This window comes from Erythrolamprus reginae, chromosome 9, assembly GCF_031021105.1.
Source record: "Erythrolamprus reginae isolate rEryReg1 chromosome 9, rEryReg1.hap1, whole genome shotgun sequence".
In the NCBI taxonomy this organism is placed as follows: domain Eukaryota; kingdom Metazoa; phylum Chordata; class Lepidosauria; order Squamata; family Dipsadidae; genus Erythrolamprus; species Erythrolamprus reginae.
The window spans coordinates 49,629,534-49,648,512 of record NC_091958.1 but is presented as its reverse complement, the minus strand read 5'-3'; the positions used below and the strand labels follow the sequence as shown (position 1 = coordinate 49,648,512).

The following is an 18,979-nucleotide window of genomic DNA, read 5'->3' as shown; positions in this document are numbered from 1 at the left end:
TTTGCTTTTGTTTATTATTATTATTATTATTATTATTATTATTATCATCATTATTATTTTATTTATTAGATTTGTATGCCGCCCTTTTCCGTAGACTCGGGGCGGCTCACAACAATAACAAAGACAATGTAAGAACAAATCTAATAATTAAAAAAACCCACTAAAACCCCCATTATTAAAAGCAAGCATACACACAAACATACCATGTATAAACTGTATAGGCCCAGGGGAGATGTCTCAGTTCCCCCATGCCTGACGGCAGAGATGGGTCTTAAGAACTTTACGAAAGGCAAGGAGGGTGGGGGCAGTTCTGATCTCCAGGGGGAGCTGGTTCCAGAGGGCCAGGGTCGCCACAGAGAAGGCTCTTCTCCTGGGTCCCGCCAAACGACATTGTTTAGTCGACGGGACCTGAAGAAGGCCAACTCTGTGGGACCTAACCGGTCGCTGGGATTCGTGCGGCAGAAGGCGGTGCCGGAGATATTCTGGTCCGATGCCATGAAGGGCTTTATAGGTCATAACCAACACTTTAATTGTGACCGGAAATTGATCGGCAACCAATGCAGACTGCGGAGTGTTGGTGTAACATGGGCATATTTGGGAAAGCCCATGATTGCTCCCTTAGCTGCATTCTGCACGATCTGAAGTTTCCGAACATTATGTTTATACCTGTTACCTTGTACATGTTTTGACAAATAAATAAATAAATTTATCAAGCCGCCTCACATAATAGTTTCGTAAGCGAAGCACGGATATCACCTAGTAGAGCAATAAAGGCAATTGTGGTAACTTAGGGAACAACTCATTTATTATAGCATAATTTGACAATTGCATTTCATCAGATGTATCAGAATAAAAAGTCTTCCTGCATTTTTCTTTCCCCTTGGACAGGTTGGAATATTCCCTATGAATTCAACGAATCTGATCTTAGAATCAGCTTGAGGCAAATTCAGATGTTTCTGAACGAATACGAAGAAACCCCATTTGAAGCATTGACTTATCTTACAGGTAAGGCCCCCTGTGGCAGTGTTTTTCAACCAGTGTGCCGTGAGACATGGTCAGGTGTGCCACGAAGCTCAGAGAGAGAAAGAAAACAAGAGAGAGAAAGAAAGAAAGAGAGGGAGAGAGAGAGAAAGAAAACAAGAGAGAGAGAAAGAAAGCAAGAGAGAGAGAAAGCGAAAGAGAGAGAGAGAAAGCGAAAGAGAGAGAGAGAAAGCAAGCAAGAGAGAGAGAGAGAGAAAAAGTGAGAGAGAAAGCAAGAGAGAAAGAAAACAAGAGAGAGAGAAAGAAAGCAAGAGAGAGAGAAAGCGAGAGAGAGAAAGAAAAAAAGCAAGAGAGAGAGAAAGAGAACAAGAGAGAGAAAGAAAGCAAGAGAGAAAGAAAGAGAGAGAGAGAAAGAAAGAAAGAGAGGGAGGGAAGGAAGGAAGGAAGGAGGGAGGGAAGGTCGGAGAGAGAAAGACATGGAGGGGGGGAGAAAGAGAGCAAAAAAGAGAGGAAGGAAGGAAGAGAGAAAGAAAGAGGGATGGAGAGAGAGAGAAAAAAGAAGGGAGAGAAAGAGGGAGGGAGAGAGAAATAGAGCGAAAGGGAACAAGAGAGATTTAAAAAATTGTCCAAACTTTTTTTAGCCACCACCTCCCCGGCACTCAATGTGCCCCAGGGTTTTGTAAATGTAAAAAATGTGCCATGGCTCAAAAAAGGTTGAAAATCACTGCCCTATGGTTTGGCTTGCATACAGCAGTTAAGTTCTGATCTATTGTAACCATGGTTATTGAATGAGCTAGAATGGCTGCATTCACACTATTGTTAAGCTATGGGCGCGCTTATGGGCCAGGCCAGTGACCCCAAAACATCAGCTTGATGAAGCTGCCCTGGCCCCCTGTCAAAAGAAGGCCCTAACCACGGTAGCCTATGCCTGCCTAACCGAAAATAGGCTCCCTGAGTTCAGTGTGACTTACTCCCGTGGGTAGAACAGCCTTCCCTAGCCAATAGTTTGCCTGCAACTTATAATAATAAATATTAAAACTAAACGACTGTGCAGAAATGAACAGATTAACCCAAAAACTTAAAAATAAAGAAGAATCAAAATATTATGAAATTTGGGGAAAAAAAATATGACTGGGTTGAGACAAGAAAATAATAATAATAATAATGGTAGTAAATAAACTACATGTTCTTAAAATCAATCCGAGACACAAAATTAAGATCAAACCAATCTGACTTTAGATTATTTATTTTATTTTATTTATTGATTGATTGATTGATTGATTGATTGATTGATTGATTGATTGGATTTGTATGCCGCCCCCAGAGAAGGCCAACTCTGTGGGACCTTATCGGCCGCTGGGATTCGTGCGGTAGAAGGCAGTTCCGGATGTATTCTGGCCCAATGCCATGTAGAGCTTTAAAGGTCATGACCAACACTTTGAATTGTGACCGGAAACTGATCGGCAACCAATGCAGACTGCGGAGTGTTGGTGTGACATGGGCATACCTAGGGAAGCCCATGATTGCTCTCGCAGCTGCATTCTGCACGACCTGAAGTTTCCGAACACTTTTCAAAGGTAGCCCCATGTAGAGAGCGTTACAATAGTCGAACCTCGAGGTGATGAGGTCATGAGTGACTGTGAGCAGTGAGTCCCTGTCCAAATAGGGCCGCAATTGGTCTATAGCATTCCTCACATGATTCGCTTAACAACTGACTAGCTTACCAATGGAAATTCTGGCCCCCAAATCTGGTGGTATGACACCTGCTGTAGAAATGCATGATTGCCAAGAGAAATCGGCCATCTGTCTTGTATTCTTCCTCAACCTCGTATCTTCCAAATGACATGTGCCCGTGTGCGTCTCTTAGGTGTGTTAAACGTCTAGCCTTCGCTCTCCTGATGTGACTTTTTTGTTTGCTTGCAGGGGAATGCAATTACGGTGGAAGAGTGACAGATGACAAAGACAGACGTCTCCTCCTTTCGCTTCTCTCCCTGGTCTATTGCAAAGAGATTGAAACTGAGGAATGCTATAGACTTTCTCCAGAGGGTGAATATTACATACCTCCCTTTGGGACATACCAGGTGAGAAAAGACGAGGTTGAAAGACACGAGCATCCTAACCTACATCAATTAGGGACCGTGATTTTAACAAAAAGTACTGCATGTGCCAATCTGAGTAAGTCAGCGGGACCAAAGGTTATTCTTCCAAGCTTTTGAGCTTGTGCTGGAACCAGTCATTAGGAAACTTTTGCAGGAGAGGCGGAGTGACGACACGGACACAAGAGCTGGATTTAAAACTGGGTCATTTTATTAAAATAAATTTGCATAATTTATTTAATTAAATTAGCATAATTAGCATAATTAACTATGACCCTAACAAGGACCCGCAGGGTCAAACAATTGCTTCCGGGGCGGAAAATGACGTAGAATAAACTTCCGGGGCAACTTATGGGCAACTCTCTCACCTGAGACCTTGCCATGCACTTGTATGTGGGAGGTCCCGCCGGCTAACCCCTAGAAGGGGAATTAAATGGGCGGGACCCAAAGACAGGTTCCCACTAACTGCTCAGGTCGCCAATACCACAAGCCTTTGGAGAGAACCTGTCAATCCTCCCCAAAGATGCCCAACGGAGAACACGCAGTTGCTAAACCACCACTCAGTTTCCCGCCCCTAACCTGCCTACCCAAATGACCAAAGGTAAGCCAGTTAACCTAAAACAGGTGCAAGCACCCCCTAACCTCTTATCCATCTCCACAGTGTGGAATAGGCGAAAAAACGGTCATGGCTAAAAGGCCAGACCGCCAAAAATTCCTATTCGGCCCCCTAGGGCGACCCAGAATAGCACACTGCAAGATAGGGAGGGCGGGCGGGTGTCTGCTCTTGACACTGAGTTCGGGCGAAAAGGCTGAGCTCCGGGCCTGCCCGCCCTTTTATAGGGCTGGCAGGCCCCGCCTGGACAGGTCATCAATCAGACCACTCTGGCTTGATTATCGGCCGAGATCTCGTGAAGCCTCGCGAGATCTCGGCCGAATCCAAGATGGCGGCTACGCCATGTGTCCCTGTCTCCTGGGCCTCCAGCAAAAGGCGCCGGTGGATGAAGACCACCGGCGCTATTCTTTCCAGAATATTGGCTTTATGTTACAGTTGGCACATGTTACAGTTATATATACTGCTCAAAAAAATAAAGGGAACACTTGAACAACACAATATAACTGCAAATAAATCAAACTTCTGTGACATCAAACTGTCCACTTAGGAAGCAACACTGATTGACAATCAATTTCACATGCTGTTGTGCACATTCAACTTTGTACAGAACAAAGTATTCAATGAGAATTTATTATTATTATTATTATTTATTAGATTTGTATGCCGCCCCTCTCCGTAGACTCGGGGCGGCTCACAACATAATAAAAAACAATTCATGACAAATCTAATAATTTACAATTTAAAATATTTAAAAAACCCCATTATTAAGCATACATACGTACAAACATACCATACATAAATTGTAAAAGGCCCGGGGGAGATATCTCAGTTCCCCCCATGCCTGATGACAAAGGTGGGTTTTGAGGAGTTTACGAAAGGCAAGGATGTAGGGGCAGTTCTAATCTCTGGGGGGGAGCTGGTTCCAGAGAGTCAGGGCCGCCACAGAGAAGGCTCTTCCCCTGGGGCCCGCCAACCGACATTGTTTAGTTGACGGGACCCGGAGAAGGCCCACTCTGTGTGACCTAATCGGTCACTGGGATTCATGCGGCAGAAGTCGGTCTCAGAGAATATTTCCTTCATTCAGATCTAGGATGTGTTCTTTGAGGGTTCCCTTTATTTTTTTGAGCAGTGTAGTTTTTAGTTGTGCGTTAATTAGGGTATTGATAGCTAAACTATTAAGTCATTGATCGTTGATATCTTATGCTACCACCAGACGGGTTGCAGCTTATCTCCGCTACTGGTGCGGATGCATGCCTAGCTCCAGGTATCTATTAGGCATGCGCATGTGTCTGGTGGGTGCGCGTGTCTGGCAGGCTTGCACGTGTGTTGGAGCGAGATTTGGCTTCTGCACATGTGCAGGAAGCAAATCTTGCAAGAAGACGTGTGGGCGCATGAGATTTCAGTGATTTTTTTTTTGCTTCTGCGCATTCGCGGAAGTAAAAAAAATCACAGAAAATCGCCAAACTCTCTTGTGCCCATGCATCCTCTCGTGAGATTTTACTTCTTGCACATGCTCAGAAGCCAAATCTTGCTCCGATGCGTGCACACGCCTGCTGATCACCCAGCGCTGTGAACACAGCTCCATTTTCGCTATCGGAACGCTCCTAAATACCCTCAGCTCCTAAATATCTGGTAAATCAGTATATTTATTGCCTGACAAGAGCCCATATCTCAGGCTTCAATCTTTTCTCTGGCTATTTTTGTCCCTGCTCGGCCAACAATCTTAGTAGGTGCAAAATTGAATGCTTGGCCTTGTTCGTTGCAATGTGAGACTATCAATCAATTCAGTTCCCTTTGTCTTATGTTCATTTGTATTATTGTAATAAAACAGTCTTTCTAGTGCATGATTTGTCCTCGTTTGGCAACCTGTGTGCGGTGGGCGATACCCAGGTGCAATTTCGGAAGTGGTGTTTTACTGCTTTTGAAAAGTTTTAAGTGCATAGCATATATCCCAGAGGTGAAATGCTACCGGTTGGCCCAATTTGGGATTATTGCTAGCAGCGGTCATTGGTAGTTCAGTGAACTGGTAGCGGCATGACCATGGGGCTGCACCCACCTGCCTGGACATCGCTATTTTCTCTTTTTTAACCCTCTGCACATGCAGGGTGAAAAGACGTGCATGAAGGTACCTTCTGCACATATGCAGAGGATAGCAAAGCGCACACTTTTTAACCGGTTAGGGAAGGTAGGTAGATTTCACCACTGGTCTATCCTAAATTATAAAAGTACCTTCTGACAATCTTGATAAAATATACAGATGTCTGAATTCTTAGCTTTGGATCTTTCCTCTTTTCTCATAGTCTTATATAGATTATTTAAGAACGCTGCCAATTTCAACCCATCCTGAAATATTCGGCCTTCACGAGAACGCCGACATTACAAAGGATAACCAGGAGACCAATCTGCTTTTCAATGGGGTCCTGTTGACTCTGCCTCGAGAAGCTGGAGGAGGAGGGAAATCTCCACAGGTACAGATGCATAGATGATGATGATGGTGATGGTGATGATGATGATGATGATAATAATAATAATAATAATAATAATAATAATAATAATAATAATAGTAACAGAGTTGTAAGGGGCCTTAGAGGTCTCCTAGTCCAACCCCCTACTTAGGCAGGAAATCGTACATGGAGGCAAAACTCCTTTAACAAGTGTCTTGCTTATCAGTGGAACCTTTGGGCTCAGTTGTGATTGTAAGTCGAGGACAACCTGTATAGAAGCTGCATCAGAAATTTGGGGAATATGGTCTTTCTTGAATTGGCTCCCCAAAAACATGGGAGGTTCTGCCTCCCAAGGACAACTCCATCTGTCCATCCATAACCCTGGGGGGGAAATTATTGACCCCCTCAGAGAGGGTACGCAACTTGGGCATCCTCCTCGATCCACAGCTCACATTAGAGAGCCATCTTTCAGCTGTGGCGAGGGGGGTGTTTGCCCAGGTTTGCCTGGTGCACCAGTTGCGGCCCTATTTGGACTGGGACTCACTGCTCACAGTCACTCATGCCCTCATCACCTCGAGATTCGACTACTGTAAAGCTCTCTACATGGGGCTACCTTTGAAAAGTGTTCGGAAACTTCAGATCGTGCAGAATGCAGCTGCGAGAGCAGTCATGGGCTTCCCAAGGTATGCCCATGTTACACCAACACTCCGCAGTCTGCATTGGTAGCCGATCAATTTCCGGTCACAATTCAAAGTGTTGGTTTGGACCTATAAAGCCCTTCCTGGCATCGGACCAGAATATCTCCGAGACCGCCTTCTGCCACACGAATCCCAGCAACCGATTAGGTCCCATAGAGTTGGCCTTCTCCGGGTCCCGTCGACCAAACAATGTCGTCTGGCGGGTCCCAGGGGAAGAGCCTTCTCTGTGGTGGCCCCGACCCTCTGGAACCAGCTCCCCCCTGAGATTAGAATTGCCCCCACCCTCCTTACCTTTCTTAAACTCCTTAAAACCCACCTCTGCCGTCAAGCATGGGGGAACTGAAATAACTTCCCCAGGCCTATATTGTTTATGTCTGGTGTGTTATGTGCATGTTTTTAAATTATGGGTTTTTAGTTTAAATTATTAGATTTGTATTACACTGTTTTGCCACTATTGTTGTGAGCCGCCCCGAGTCTACGGAGAGGGGCGGCATACAAATTTAATAAATAAATAAAATAAATAAATCTGTTTTCCCAGCCCAATTCAGCATGTGGGCAGACAACGCATAAATTTTCATTAGACCAAAGTACTTTGTGCTTTGATTGTGATGGAGTAGAAATGAATGAATGAATGAATTAATGCATTGAACGAATTTATTTATTTATCTATTAATCAGATTTATATCCCGCCCCTCTCCGAAGACTCGGGGCGGCTTACAACATGTAGTATAAATGAATGAATCAATTAATTGATTAATGAACAAACTGTTGTAGAGAAAAATAGAGGCAGGAGTACAAGGTTGTAAGGAATGCGGACCCGGATTGTGGGGGCAATAGCCTAGCTCTGTTAAAAAAAAGTGCTATTGCTAACATGTTGTAAGCCGCCCTGAGTCTAAGGGGAAGGGTGGCATAAAAATTGAATGAATGAATGAATGAATGAATGAATAAATGCATTAGAATTCTGAAAATTGACATAAACATTTTTTAAAAGTCATCTCACAACATTTAAAAACAATGTATGCGAAAACATGTAAAATAAAGTAAAAATTAACAAAGCAATCACTGTTTCGCAGTGATTTCACTTCTCAATGATTCTGTTTCCTAATTTCAGGAAACTGTGGAAGAATTGGCCCAGGATGTCCTTTCCAAGCTACCTGACGATTTTGACCTCGAACACGTTATGAAATTGTACCCAGTGCTGTATGAGGAATCCATGAACACGGTGCTCAGGCAGGAGCTGATCAGGTTTAACAGGTAAAATTCTGCACGACATACCTTCATAACCGGGACAGGAATTAGTCTTCGGATATTTCAGACAGACAGCATATGTGTGTGTGTAATTGTGGTCCTGTGTCTGGTGGTGTTTGGGTACCTAAAATGGCACTTCCCCATCCACAGATAAAATGCTAACTGGTACAAAGTTGTGATTACTGTTGTGAGCCGCCCCGAGTCTTCGGAGAGGGGCGGCATACAAATCTAATGAATTGAATTGAATTGATTTGTTAGCTGCTAATCAACCGTATCATGAGATCAACAAGGGGGCTCATGTCACCCCAAAATTTGGACTGTGCCTTTACCTGGAAGATTTCAGAGGTTTCTATTATTAGCAGAATGCAATTACTTCTCAGCTTGCTTTTCTTTAGAATCTATCTATCTGTCTGTCTGTCTGTCTGTCTGTCTGTCTGTCTGTCTGTCTGTCTGTCTATCTATCTATCTATCTATCTATCTTATCTATCTATCTATCTATCTAATCTATCTATCTATCTATCTATCTATCTATCTATCTTATCTATCTATCTATCTATCTATCTTATCTATCTTATCTATCTATCTATCTGTCTTATCTATCTATCTATCTATCTATCTATCTATCTATCTATCTATCTATCTATCTATCTACCTTATCTATCTATCTATCTATCTATCTATCTATCTATCTATCTATCTATCTATCTATCTATCTATCTATCAGATTTCTACGCCACCCTTGTCCTAGAACTCAGGATGGCTCACAGTAAACAAATACCAAAATATGAAGAAATCTAATATTAAAATACTCTAAAAATCTCAATACTGGGAGAGTGAGCAGGAAAAATAACAAGAAGTGCAACTACTTCTGGCTTTCTCTTCTTCCAATTCCCAACCTTGCTTGAAACAGAGAGTAGTTGTCTCACTATGGGGGTATTTTGTTTTCATCAGGCTTACAGAGGTCGTCCGAAGCAGTTTGATTAACCTGCGCAAAGCCATCAAAGGCCTGGTGTTGATGTCTTCGGAACTGGAGGAGGTTTTCAACAGCATGCTCGTGGGAAAAGTGCCAGCTATGTGGGCATCCAAATCCTATCCATCCCTCAAACCCCTGGGGAGTTACGTGACCGACTTAGTGACACGGTTGGTCTTTTTTCAGGTAACCTTAAAGTCTCAAGTTGGTTAATTTGGTACCCTTGTCAAAATCATCTTCATGTACAGTTGAGAACTATCAACTCTTGGAGATTACCGGTAGTTCTCGACTTTCCAAAGTTTGTTTAGTGACCATTCAAAGTTAAAGCAGCACTGAAAAAAGTAACTTCTGACCATTTCCCCACACTTATGACCATTGCCGTATCTCCAGGCTCACAGGATCCAAATTCAGACACTTGGCAACTGGTTCATGATGTATTTTTGATGGTTTAGGGCAAGGGTAGGCAAAGTTGGCTCTTCTGGGACATGTGGACTTCAACTCCCAGAATTCCTGAGTCAACCATACTAGCACACGAATTCTGGGAGTTGAAGCCCACATGTCATAGAAGAGCCAACTTTGCCTACCCTTGGTTTCGCATTCAAGGGTCATGTGACCGTTTGATTCACTTGGCAACTATGCGGGGTAGAATTCACTTAATAACTGTCTCATTTGGCACCATAAATTTTGGGCTCAGTTGTGGTTGTAAGTCAAGAACTATCTGTTGTCTAGACAAGAGGCACCAGTTATGAGTGCTAAGACTACTTTTATTGTAAAGTTGTAGTAACAGAATCTTGCAAGTGTGAAAGTATCTCTTACTTTCCTACTTTTTATTTATTTTATTTATTTGTTTTGTCAAATACGTATTGGTGGTATACAAAGACAATATTTATAGACAAGATACAAATAAAAGAGAAACATTAGGACAGGGGGCAGAAGGCATTCTGGTGCACTTATGCACGCCCCTTTAATGTTTACTGTTACACACGCCCCTTTACTACTGGTCAGAAGACTACCTTTACTGTTAGTCTTCTGAAAATCCCTTCTTTGGAGTCAGATTTGTCAGGTACAAAAGACCCAGTCAATCCAAGGTGGTTCAATTAAATGTATTTATTGCTAAGAGGGTATGCATAGGAATCCTCTCATCTAATGGTTAGCATCTACCTGGGTTTAGATAGGATAAATGAAATTCAAGGAAAAATTGAGTTAATTTGCTTATGGCTGCGTAGGGATTTTAGGCTGACCCCTCTTTTAACTCCATCACCGGGTTGTGCCATTCCTTCTCCTATAGATTTCATTTATCAGACCATTGCTTAGGCCAGTGATGGTGAACCTATGGCACGGGTGCCCCAGGTGGCATGCATGGCACCGGACCAGATTATCTCAGGGACCGCCTTCTGCTGCACGAATCCCAGCAACCAGTTAGGTCCCACAGAGTGGGCCTTCTCCGGATCCCATCAACTAAACAATGTCGTTTGGCGGGACCCAGGGGAAGAGCCTTCTCTGTGGCAGCCCCGGCCCTCTGGAACCAACTCCCCCCAGAGATTAGAATTGCCCCCACCCTCCTTGCCTTTCGTAAGCTGCTTAAAACCCACCTCTGACACCAGGCATGGGGGAACTGAGATACACTTTCCCCCTAGGCCTTTACAATTTTATGCATGGTATGTCTGTATGTATGTTTGGTTTTATAATAAGGGTTTTTAACTGTTTTAGTATTGGATTATTATTATATGCTGTTTTATTGCTGCTGTTAGCCGCCCCGAGTCTGTGGAGAGGGGCGGCATACAAATCCAATAAGTAAGTAAGTAAGTAAGTAAGTAAGTAAGTAAGTAAGTAAGTAAGTAAGTAAGTAAGTAAGTAAGTAAGTAAATAAATAAATAAATAAATACGGAGCCATATCTACTGGCACACAAGCTGTTGCCCTAGCTCAGCTCCAATATGCATGTGTGTGCCGGCCAGCTGATTTTTGGCTCACACAGAGGCTCTGGGAGGGCGTTTTTGGCTTCCAGAGAGCCTCCGGGGGGATGGGGGAGGGCCTTTTTTCCCTCCCCCAACTCCAGGGAAGCCTTTGGAGCCTGAAGAGGGAGAAACATGAGCCTACTGGGCCCACCAGATGTAGGGAAACAGGCTGTTACCAGCCTCCAGACGGCTTCCGGCGGGCAGGGGAAGCTGTTTTTGTTTGTTTGTTTGTTTGTTTGTTTATTTATTTATTCCTTAGACTCAGGACGGCTTACAACATGTTAGCAATAGCACTTTTTAACAGAGCCAGCCTCATATTGCCCCCACAATCCGGGTCCTCATTTTACCCACCTCGGAAGGATGGAAGGCTAAATCAACCTTGAGCCGGTGATGAGATATGAACCGCTGACCTTCAGATCTACAGTCAGCTTCAGTGGCCTGCAGTACAGCACTCTACCTGCTGCGCCACCCCGGCTCTCCCCAGGCATTGAATTATGGGTGTGGGCACTTGCGCATGCGCAACAACGCACACACACATTTTTTGGGCACCCAAGGGAAAAAAGGTTTGCCATCACTGACCTAGGCTGTGATTCTTCCTGCTATCCCTCAAAATCATTTTCCACTACCAGTAGAGAAGGAGACACAATCCTATTTTAATAGGAGCATCCTAAAACCCAAATGCAACTCAGCTAAGCATCTAAAAAGAAAGAGAAACAAGATTTCAGGGGCATAAGCACAGAATTCCTACGTGGATGGGATTGTAAGCAAAATAAATCATATTTCAAAATGTCAGGGTGAAGCACCATCATGTAGGGGAAGATTTGATGATCATATCAATTTCTCAGTTATGCTATGCTGCTTTAATATTCACCGCGGCAGGGAAAACTCAGTTGTGTCCTTGATTGACATACATATACCTGGGATCTAAAGGGGTGAAGAAAAATGCTAAAGAAGATTACCAGATCCTGAGCAGACACTTCCTAATGATTTTCCCCGATTTCTGAACGATGATTAATATATCTCCTACTAATTAAATGATGATATGTCCTAGGGGGGTCTTCAAAGATTGCATTCCTTGCTAGAATGATTATAGCATTTTATGTGGTTTGATTCATTTAGAAAACTGATCCTAATTGATTGATTTAGATGCTTTATTATTTTGAGAGAGCCAGAACAAGCAAACGTCGCCAATAATTAATTAACCCTAAGTATATTGAATTCATCCTCGCTAATGGGTTTTCAGTCAGTTGGGTTTCTTTCATCTATCGAACTTCATTCTTAGGCAGCTGTAATATAACCTAAATATCATTAAATGTTTCGGGGGGGAAAATTGTGACAACTCAATTCCCCATGTTATCATCCTCCTGGCTTTTTTACATGTTACAATCTGGAAAATACAGGAAATTTTTCGGCCAAGATAGTCGTGGCTCACTGGCACCATATTATTATTATTCTTAATCATGCAGAATGCAGCTGCGAGGGCAATCATGGGCTTTCCCAAATATGCCCATGTTACACCAACTCTCCACAGTCTGCATTGGTTGCCGATCAGTTTCCAGTCACAATTCAAAGTGTTGGTTATGACCTATAAAGCCCTTCATGGCACCGGACCAGATTATCTCAGGGACCGCCTTCTGCTGCACCAATCCCAGCAACCGGTTAGGTCCCACAGAGTGGGTCTTCTCCGGGTCCCGTCAACTAAGCAATGTCGCTTGGCGGGACCCAGGGGAAGAGCCTTCTCTGTGGCGGCCCCGGCCCTCTGGAACCAACTCCCCCCAGAGATTAGAATTGCCCCCACCCTCCTTGCCTTTCGTAAGCTTCTTAAAACCCACCTCTGCCGCCAGGCATGGGGGAACTGAGATACCCTTTCCCCCTAGGCCTTTACAATTTTATGCATGGTATGTCTGTATGTATGTTTGGTTTTTATAATAATGGGTTTTGAACTGTTTTTAGTATTGGATTATTATTATATGCTGTTTTATTACTGTTGTTAGCTGCCCCAAGTCTGCGGAGAGGGGCGGCATACAAATCCAATAAATGAATGAATGAATGAACGAACGAATGAATGAATAAATAAATAAATAAATCCCTACAACTTGGCACTTCAGACAAAAGATTAGAAATTCAGTCATCCTAGGATTGTTGGTGGCTGTTGTTTTGATGCTCCATTTCATCAAAATATTTGTCAATTCCCATTCATCTCAGGAATGGATCAAACACGGACCTCCGAATGTGTTTTGGATCTCTGGTTTCTATTTTACTCAGTCATTCCTGACGGGCGTCTCGCAGAATTACGCCAGAAAGTATACAATCCCAATAGATCATATTGGATTTGAATTTGAGGTAAAGTATGTATACTTTAATATATACAGTGATACCTCGTCTTACGAACTTAATTGGTTCCGGGATGAGGTTTGTAAGGTGAAAAGTTTGTAAGACGAAACAATGTTTCCCATAGGAATCAATGGAAAAGCGATTAATGCGTGGAAGCCCAAAACTCACCCCTTTTGCCAGCCGAAGCACCCGTTTTTGCGCTGCTGGGATTCCCCTGAAGCTCCCCTCCATGGGAAATCCCACCTCCAGACTTCCGTGTTTTTGCGATGCTGCCATTTCGCTGAGGCTCCCCTCCATGGGAGACCCCACTTCCGAACTTCCATGTTTTTGTGATGCTGCAGGGGAATCCCAGCAGGGGAATCAGAGCAGCCCAAAAACGGGTGCTTCTCTGGCAACGGAAGTCCGGAGGTGGGGTTTCCCAGCGAGGGGAGCCTCAGCAAAATTGCAGCATCGCAAAAACACAGAAGTCATCGAAACCCCACCTCCGGACTTCCTTGTTTTTGTGATGCTGTGATTTCGCTGAGGCTCCCCTCGCTGGGAAACCCCACCTCTGGACTTCTGTTGTCAGCGAAGCACCCATTTTTGTGCTGCTGGGATTCCCCTGCAGCATCACAAAAACACGGAAGTCCGGAGGTGGGGTTTCCCATGGAGGGGAGCCTCAGGGGAATCCCAGCAGTGCAAAAACGGGCACTTCGCTGGCAACAGAAGTCCGGAGGCGGGGCATCCCAGTGGCGGCGCCTTGGGTTTGTAAGGTGAAAATAGTTTGGAAGAAGAGGCAAAAAAATCTTAAACCCTGGGTTTGTATCTTGAAAAGTTTGTATGACGAGGGGTTTGTAAGATGAGGTATCACTGTACTTATAAAAACAATTTAATTGTGTTTATAAAGAGTATTATTATGGGACAAAATGAAATGTGGAAAGTAAGAATTAAGATGTAGAGGTTGCTTCTAGAGAAGTAGGGAAGCAGAATCTGCAGACTAAATTTTGATGGCAACAAGAAGGTAGTTTTCATGGTGAGGTACATTATTGTCTATGCCTGGTTTTGTAGTTTGAGGCAAAAAAATAAAAAAGTAAGAGGAATGGAGAAGAGGCAGAGAAAGGACTAGCACTTAAGACATGGGTGAAGCATACGCATTTATGAGAAAAATTGAGAGAGCGAGAGAGAAAGAAAGAAAAAAAGAGATCATCAATTTATGTAGTGGGACAAGGACCCTAGAAAGCTCAAGAGAGCCCAGTGCTTAATGAAACAGCCCAGGCGTTCATGCCATGAACTAGATGAGATGACAATTGATGGAAACTATCATCTTCTAGCATCTTGGAGATTTGCTACAAAAATAATTAGACTTGGGGGTCAGGTAGCTACAGGTACTAGCACAAAAGCAGGATTTGTTTTTAGCAGGGTTCAAAGCCATAAAAAGATGACGAGTCTTCTGAAAATATCCCGGATTTTGTTTTCCTTCCCTCCCTTTATTCAGATAAATTAATTCCTCCCTTCCTTTTTCCTTTTCTTCTTCCTTTCTTCCTTCTTTCCTTTTTCCCTCCCTCCCTCGCTCTCCCTTCCTTCCTTCCTTTTTTCTTTTTCCTTCCTTCCTTCTTTCCTTTTTCCTTCCCTCTCTCCCTTCCTTCCTTCCCTCCTTTCTTTTTCCTTTTTCCGTCTTTCCTTCTTTCCTTTTTCCTTCCCTCTCTGCCTTTCTCCCTTCCTTCCTTTTTTCTTTTTCATTCCTTCCTTCCTTTTTCCCTCCCTCCCTTTCTCCCCTCCTTTCTTTTTTCTTTTTTCTTCCTTCCTTTTTCCCTCCCTCCCTGTCTCCCTTCCTTCCTTTCTTTTTTCTTTTTCCTTCCTTCCTTTTTCCCTCTCTCCCTTCCTTCCTTTCTTCTTTTTCCTTCCTTCCTTCTTTCCTTTTTCCTTCCCTCTCTCCCTTCCTTCCTTTTTTCTTTTTCCTTCCTTCCTTCCTTCCTTCCTTCCCTCCCTCCGTCCCTCCCTCCCTCCTCCTTTTAATTTATAGACCTCATACATATACTCATCAGAACTAACTGGGTACCAGGCAGCAACAAAGCGTCTCTGCTATAAAATGTGGATAGTGGGAAAAGAAATATTTTCTTTTCTTTTTCTGAAATATTGATTTTTGAAGCCAGGTTCTCTAGAGTTCACTCCGAGTTGTTCAAGGCTAGAAACAGCGTGAGCCTCGTTCTGGCTTAATTGATCCCTCAGTGTTGGGAGATAAGAATGCGCCAAATATTAAATAATGGATGGCGTTTATTAACACCGGAGAGAAAAAGGAAGAGAAAAGACTCGGAGAACTCTGCTCTCAGATCAAACCTCTGGGGGAAACGCACCAAAAAGAGTTCAAAATAAAGAGGCCCAGAGAGCATTGCAGCTGGAAATATAATGAGCAGGTGGAGATAACGGAGTTTATTGCGTGGAAGGGGCCAAAAAGAAAAATGAAATAAAGTAGGTTAGTTTCATTGGAGAAAATGTTCACGATAGGGTCGGCTTGCCTCGCCGGCGGGCAAAACACACATTTCCAGATTCTGCTAGACTAGAAATTTCAGCTGGCCAGGTCTGGGAGAAGAGCTTTAAGGAGTGGGCTTGTGGTGTGGTGATGGAGAACTGTGGGGTCCTTCTCTGGGCTTTATGTTTTCTTGCAGATGTTTCCTTTGAAAAGTGTTCGGAAACTTCAGGTCGTGCAGAATGCAGCTGCGAGAGCAATCATGGGCTTTCCCAAATATGTCCATGTTGCACCAACACTCCGCAGTCTCCACTGGTTGCTGATCAGTTTCCGGTCACAATTCAAAGTGTTGATTATGACCTATAAAGCCCTTCATGGCACCGGACCAGATTATCTCAGGGACCGCCTTCTGCTGCACGAATCCCAGCAACCAGTTAGGTCCCACAGAGTAGGCCTTCTCCGGGTCCTGTCAACTAAACTATGTCGCTTGGCGGGACCCAGGGGAAGAGCCTTCTCTGTGGCGGCCCCGGCCCTCTGGAACCAACTCCCCCCAGAGATTAGAATTGCCCCCACCCTCCTTGCCTTTCGTAAGCTTCTTAAAACCCACCTCTGCCGTCAGGCATGGGGGAACTGAGATACTCTTTCCCCCTAGGCCTTTACAATTTTATGCATGGTATGTCTGTATGTATGTTTGGTTTTATAACAAGGGTTTTTAACTGTTTTAATATTGGATTGTTATATGCTGTTTTTATTACTGTTGTTAGCCGCCCCGAGTCTACGGAGAGGGGCGGCATAAAAATCAAATCAAATCAAATCAAATAATCAAATCAAATCAATAAACAAAAAAACCCACAAATAAACAAATAAATAAATAAATAAAACATCATCACCTCTCTTAAGCAAACCCCACTCCCTCCTAATAAATCCAATAAATCTAATCTAATCTAAGCACTGATGATGTTACCTAGTTGGGTCACAAAATCTCTGCAAGTCACAAGCTCAGAGAGCACCAAGGACCTCCCAGTCCTCCTTCTCTAAAAAATCCACCCCTCCTAGTACTGATAATGTTATCTAGTTGGGTAATAAAACGTCTGTAAGAAAACAACCCATCTTAGGGATCACCAAGGACCCCAGAGTTCAACCCTGAATATTCTCCTCCATCAAGAGCTTTTTCTGACACAGTTCCTGCCCTCTGGAACACTGTGCCCTCCTTCCCACGCCCACTCTCTTGCTCTTCCTGAAAACTGATGCCCAGAGCTGTAATCCTGGTTTACCAATCCTGGTTTACCAATCAATGAATGGACGTATGCTAAATGGGAAGTATGTTGGTGGACTGAATATGACTGTTTATAGATTAAATTTATTTATTTATTCTATGTTTATGCCGCCCTTCTCCTTAGACTCAGGGCGGCTTACAACATGCTAGCAATAGCACTTTTGAACGGAGCCAGCCTATTGCCCCCACAATCCAGGTCCTCATTTTACCCACCTCGGAAGGATGGAAGGCTGAGTCAACCATGAGCCGGTGATGAAATTTGAACCGGTGACCTGCAGATCTACAGTCAGCTTCAGTGGCCTGCAGTACAGCACTCTACCTGCTGTGCTGGGAGTTTTAGACTGTTTGTTTTAGTTTTATTGGATTTCAGAACGGAATTTTTTCATATGTTGTAAGCTGCCCCAAGTCCTCAGAGAGGGGCAGGATAAAAATCCAATCAATCAATCAATCCATCCATCCATCCATCCATCCACCCGAGACAGGCTTTATGCATGTAATAAGCCAAAGCACGGTACAGCCTATGAACCCCGATTGCCCACTTCCTTTGGAACCATGTAGCTAGAGGTATAACAAGCAGGAAGAGGGAGATTGTGATCCCCTTATATAGAGCGCTGGTGAGACCACATTTGGAGTACTGTGTTCAGTTCTGGAGACCTCACCTACAAAAAGATATTGACAAAACTGAACAGGTCCAAAGACGGGCTACAAGAATGGTGGAAGGTCTTAAGCATAAAACGTATCAGGAAAGACTTAATGAACTCAATCTGTATAGTCTGGAGGACAGAAGGAAAAGGGGGGACATGATCGAAACATTTAAATATGTTAAAGGGTTAAATAAGGTCCAGGAGGGAAGTGTTTTTAATAGGAAAGTGAACACAAGAACAAGGGGACACAATCTGAGGTTAGTGGGGGGAAAGATCAGAAGCCACGTGAGAATATTATTTGACTGAAAGAGTAGTAGATGCTTGGAACAAACTTCCAGCAGAGGCGGTTGGTAAATCCACTGAATTTAAACATGCCTGGGATAAACAGATCCTTAGTTAAATACAGGAAATAGTATAAGGGCAGACTAGATGGACCAGGAGGTCTTTTTCTGCCGTCAATCTTCTATGTTTCTTCCTTCTCATCCCGTTTGCGCCTCCTCGTAGGTGGTGAAGCAGGAACACACCATGACAGAGTTGCCCGAAGACGGCGCTTACGTCAAGGGCCTCTTTCTGGAAGGAGCCCGATGGGACAGGGAGACCATGCAGATCGGCGAGTCCTACCCCAAAATCCTTTACGACGTCTTGCCCATCATTTGGCTGAAACCCGGAGAGAGCGCCAAGTTTTTGCACGAGCGGATCTACTTGTGCCCCGTCTACAAAACCAGCGCCAGGAGAGGCACCTTGTCCACCACCGGCCACTCCACCAACTATGTCCTCTCCATCGAGCTTCCTTCTGACCTCCCCCAGAAGCACTGGATCAACCGGGGCGTGGCAGCCCTTTGCCAGTTAGACGACTGAACCCGTACGCACAAAATGAATGTTATGTTGTTCCCGCAGCTCCCCATTAAAATACGTAAGCATTTGGCCTTGGCTCTCGTTGGAATGAAAAAACGGCCGTCTTAAAAGACCTCTTATCCTTCTGAATTTGCCCTTTGGCTGTACAGCGGTACCTCTACCTAAGAACGCCTCTACTTACGAACTTTTCTAGATAAGAACCGGGTGTTCAAGATTTTTTTGCCTCTTCTCAAGAACCATTTTCCACTTACAAACCCGAGCCTCCAAAACTGTAACCGGAAAAGGCAGGGAGAAGCCTCCGTGGGGCCTCTAGGAATCTCCTGGGAGGAAACAGAGCCGGAAAAGGCAGGGAGAACCCTCCGTGGGGCCTCTCTAGGAATCTCCTGGAAGGAAATAGGGCCAGAAAAGGTGGGGAGAA

General features: G+C 44.0%; 1 protein-coding gene across 1 annotated transcript in view; it reads left to right on the top strand.

The window, feature by feature from the left end:
• The window catches only part of DNAH3 (dynein axonemal heavy chain 3), a 131,384-nt gene extending 112,755 nt beyond the window's left edge, over nucleotides 1-18,629 (top strand). The window contains exons 56-62 of the mRNA XM_070761232.1: nucleotides 889-1,005; nucleotides 2,905-3,062; nucleotides 5,991-6,158; nucleotides 7,944-8,086; nucleotides 9,032-9,236; nucleotides 13,212-13,349; nucleotides 18,211-18,629. Of these exons, the coding sequence (XP_070617333.1) occupies nucleotides 889-1,005; nucleotides 2,905-3,062; nucleotides 5,991-6,158; nucleotides 7,944-8,086; nucleotides 9,032-9,236; nucleotides 13,212-13,349; nucleotides 18,211-18,564 (1,283 nt within the window). The 3' untranslated portion in view covers nucleotides 18,565-18,629. The remainder of the gene's footprint in view (nucleotides 1-888; nucleotides 1,006-2,904; nucleotides 3,063-5,990; nucleotides 6,159-7,943; nucleotides 8,087-9,031; nucleotides 9,237-13,211; nucleotides 13,350-18,210) is intronic.
• The last annotated feature ends 350 nt before the right edge of the window (nucleotides 18,630-18,979 follow it).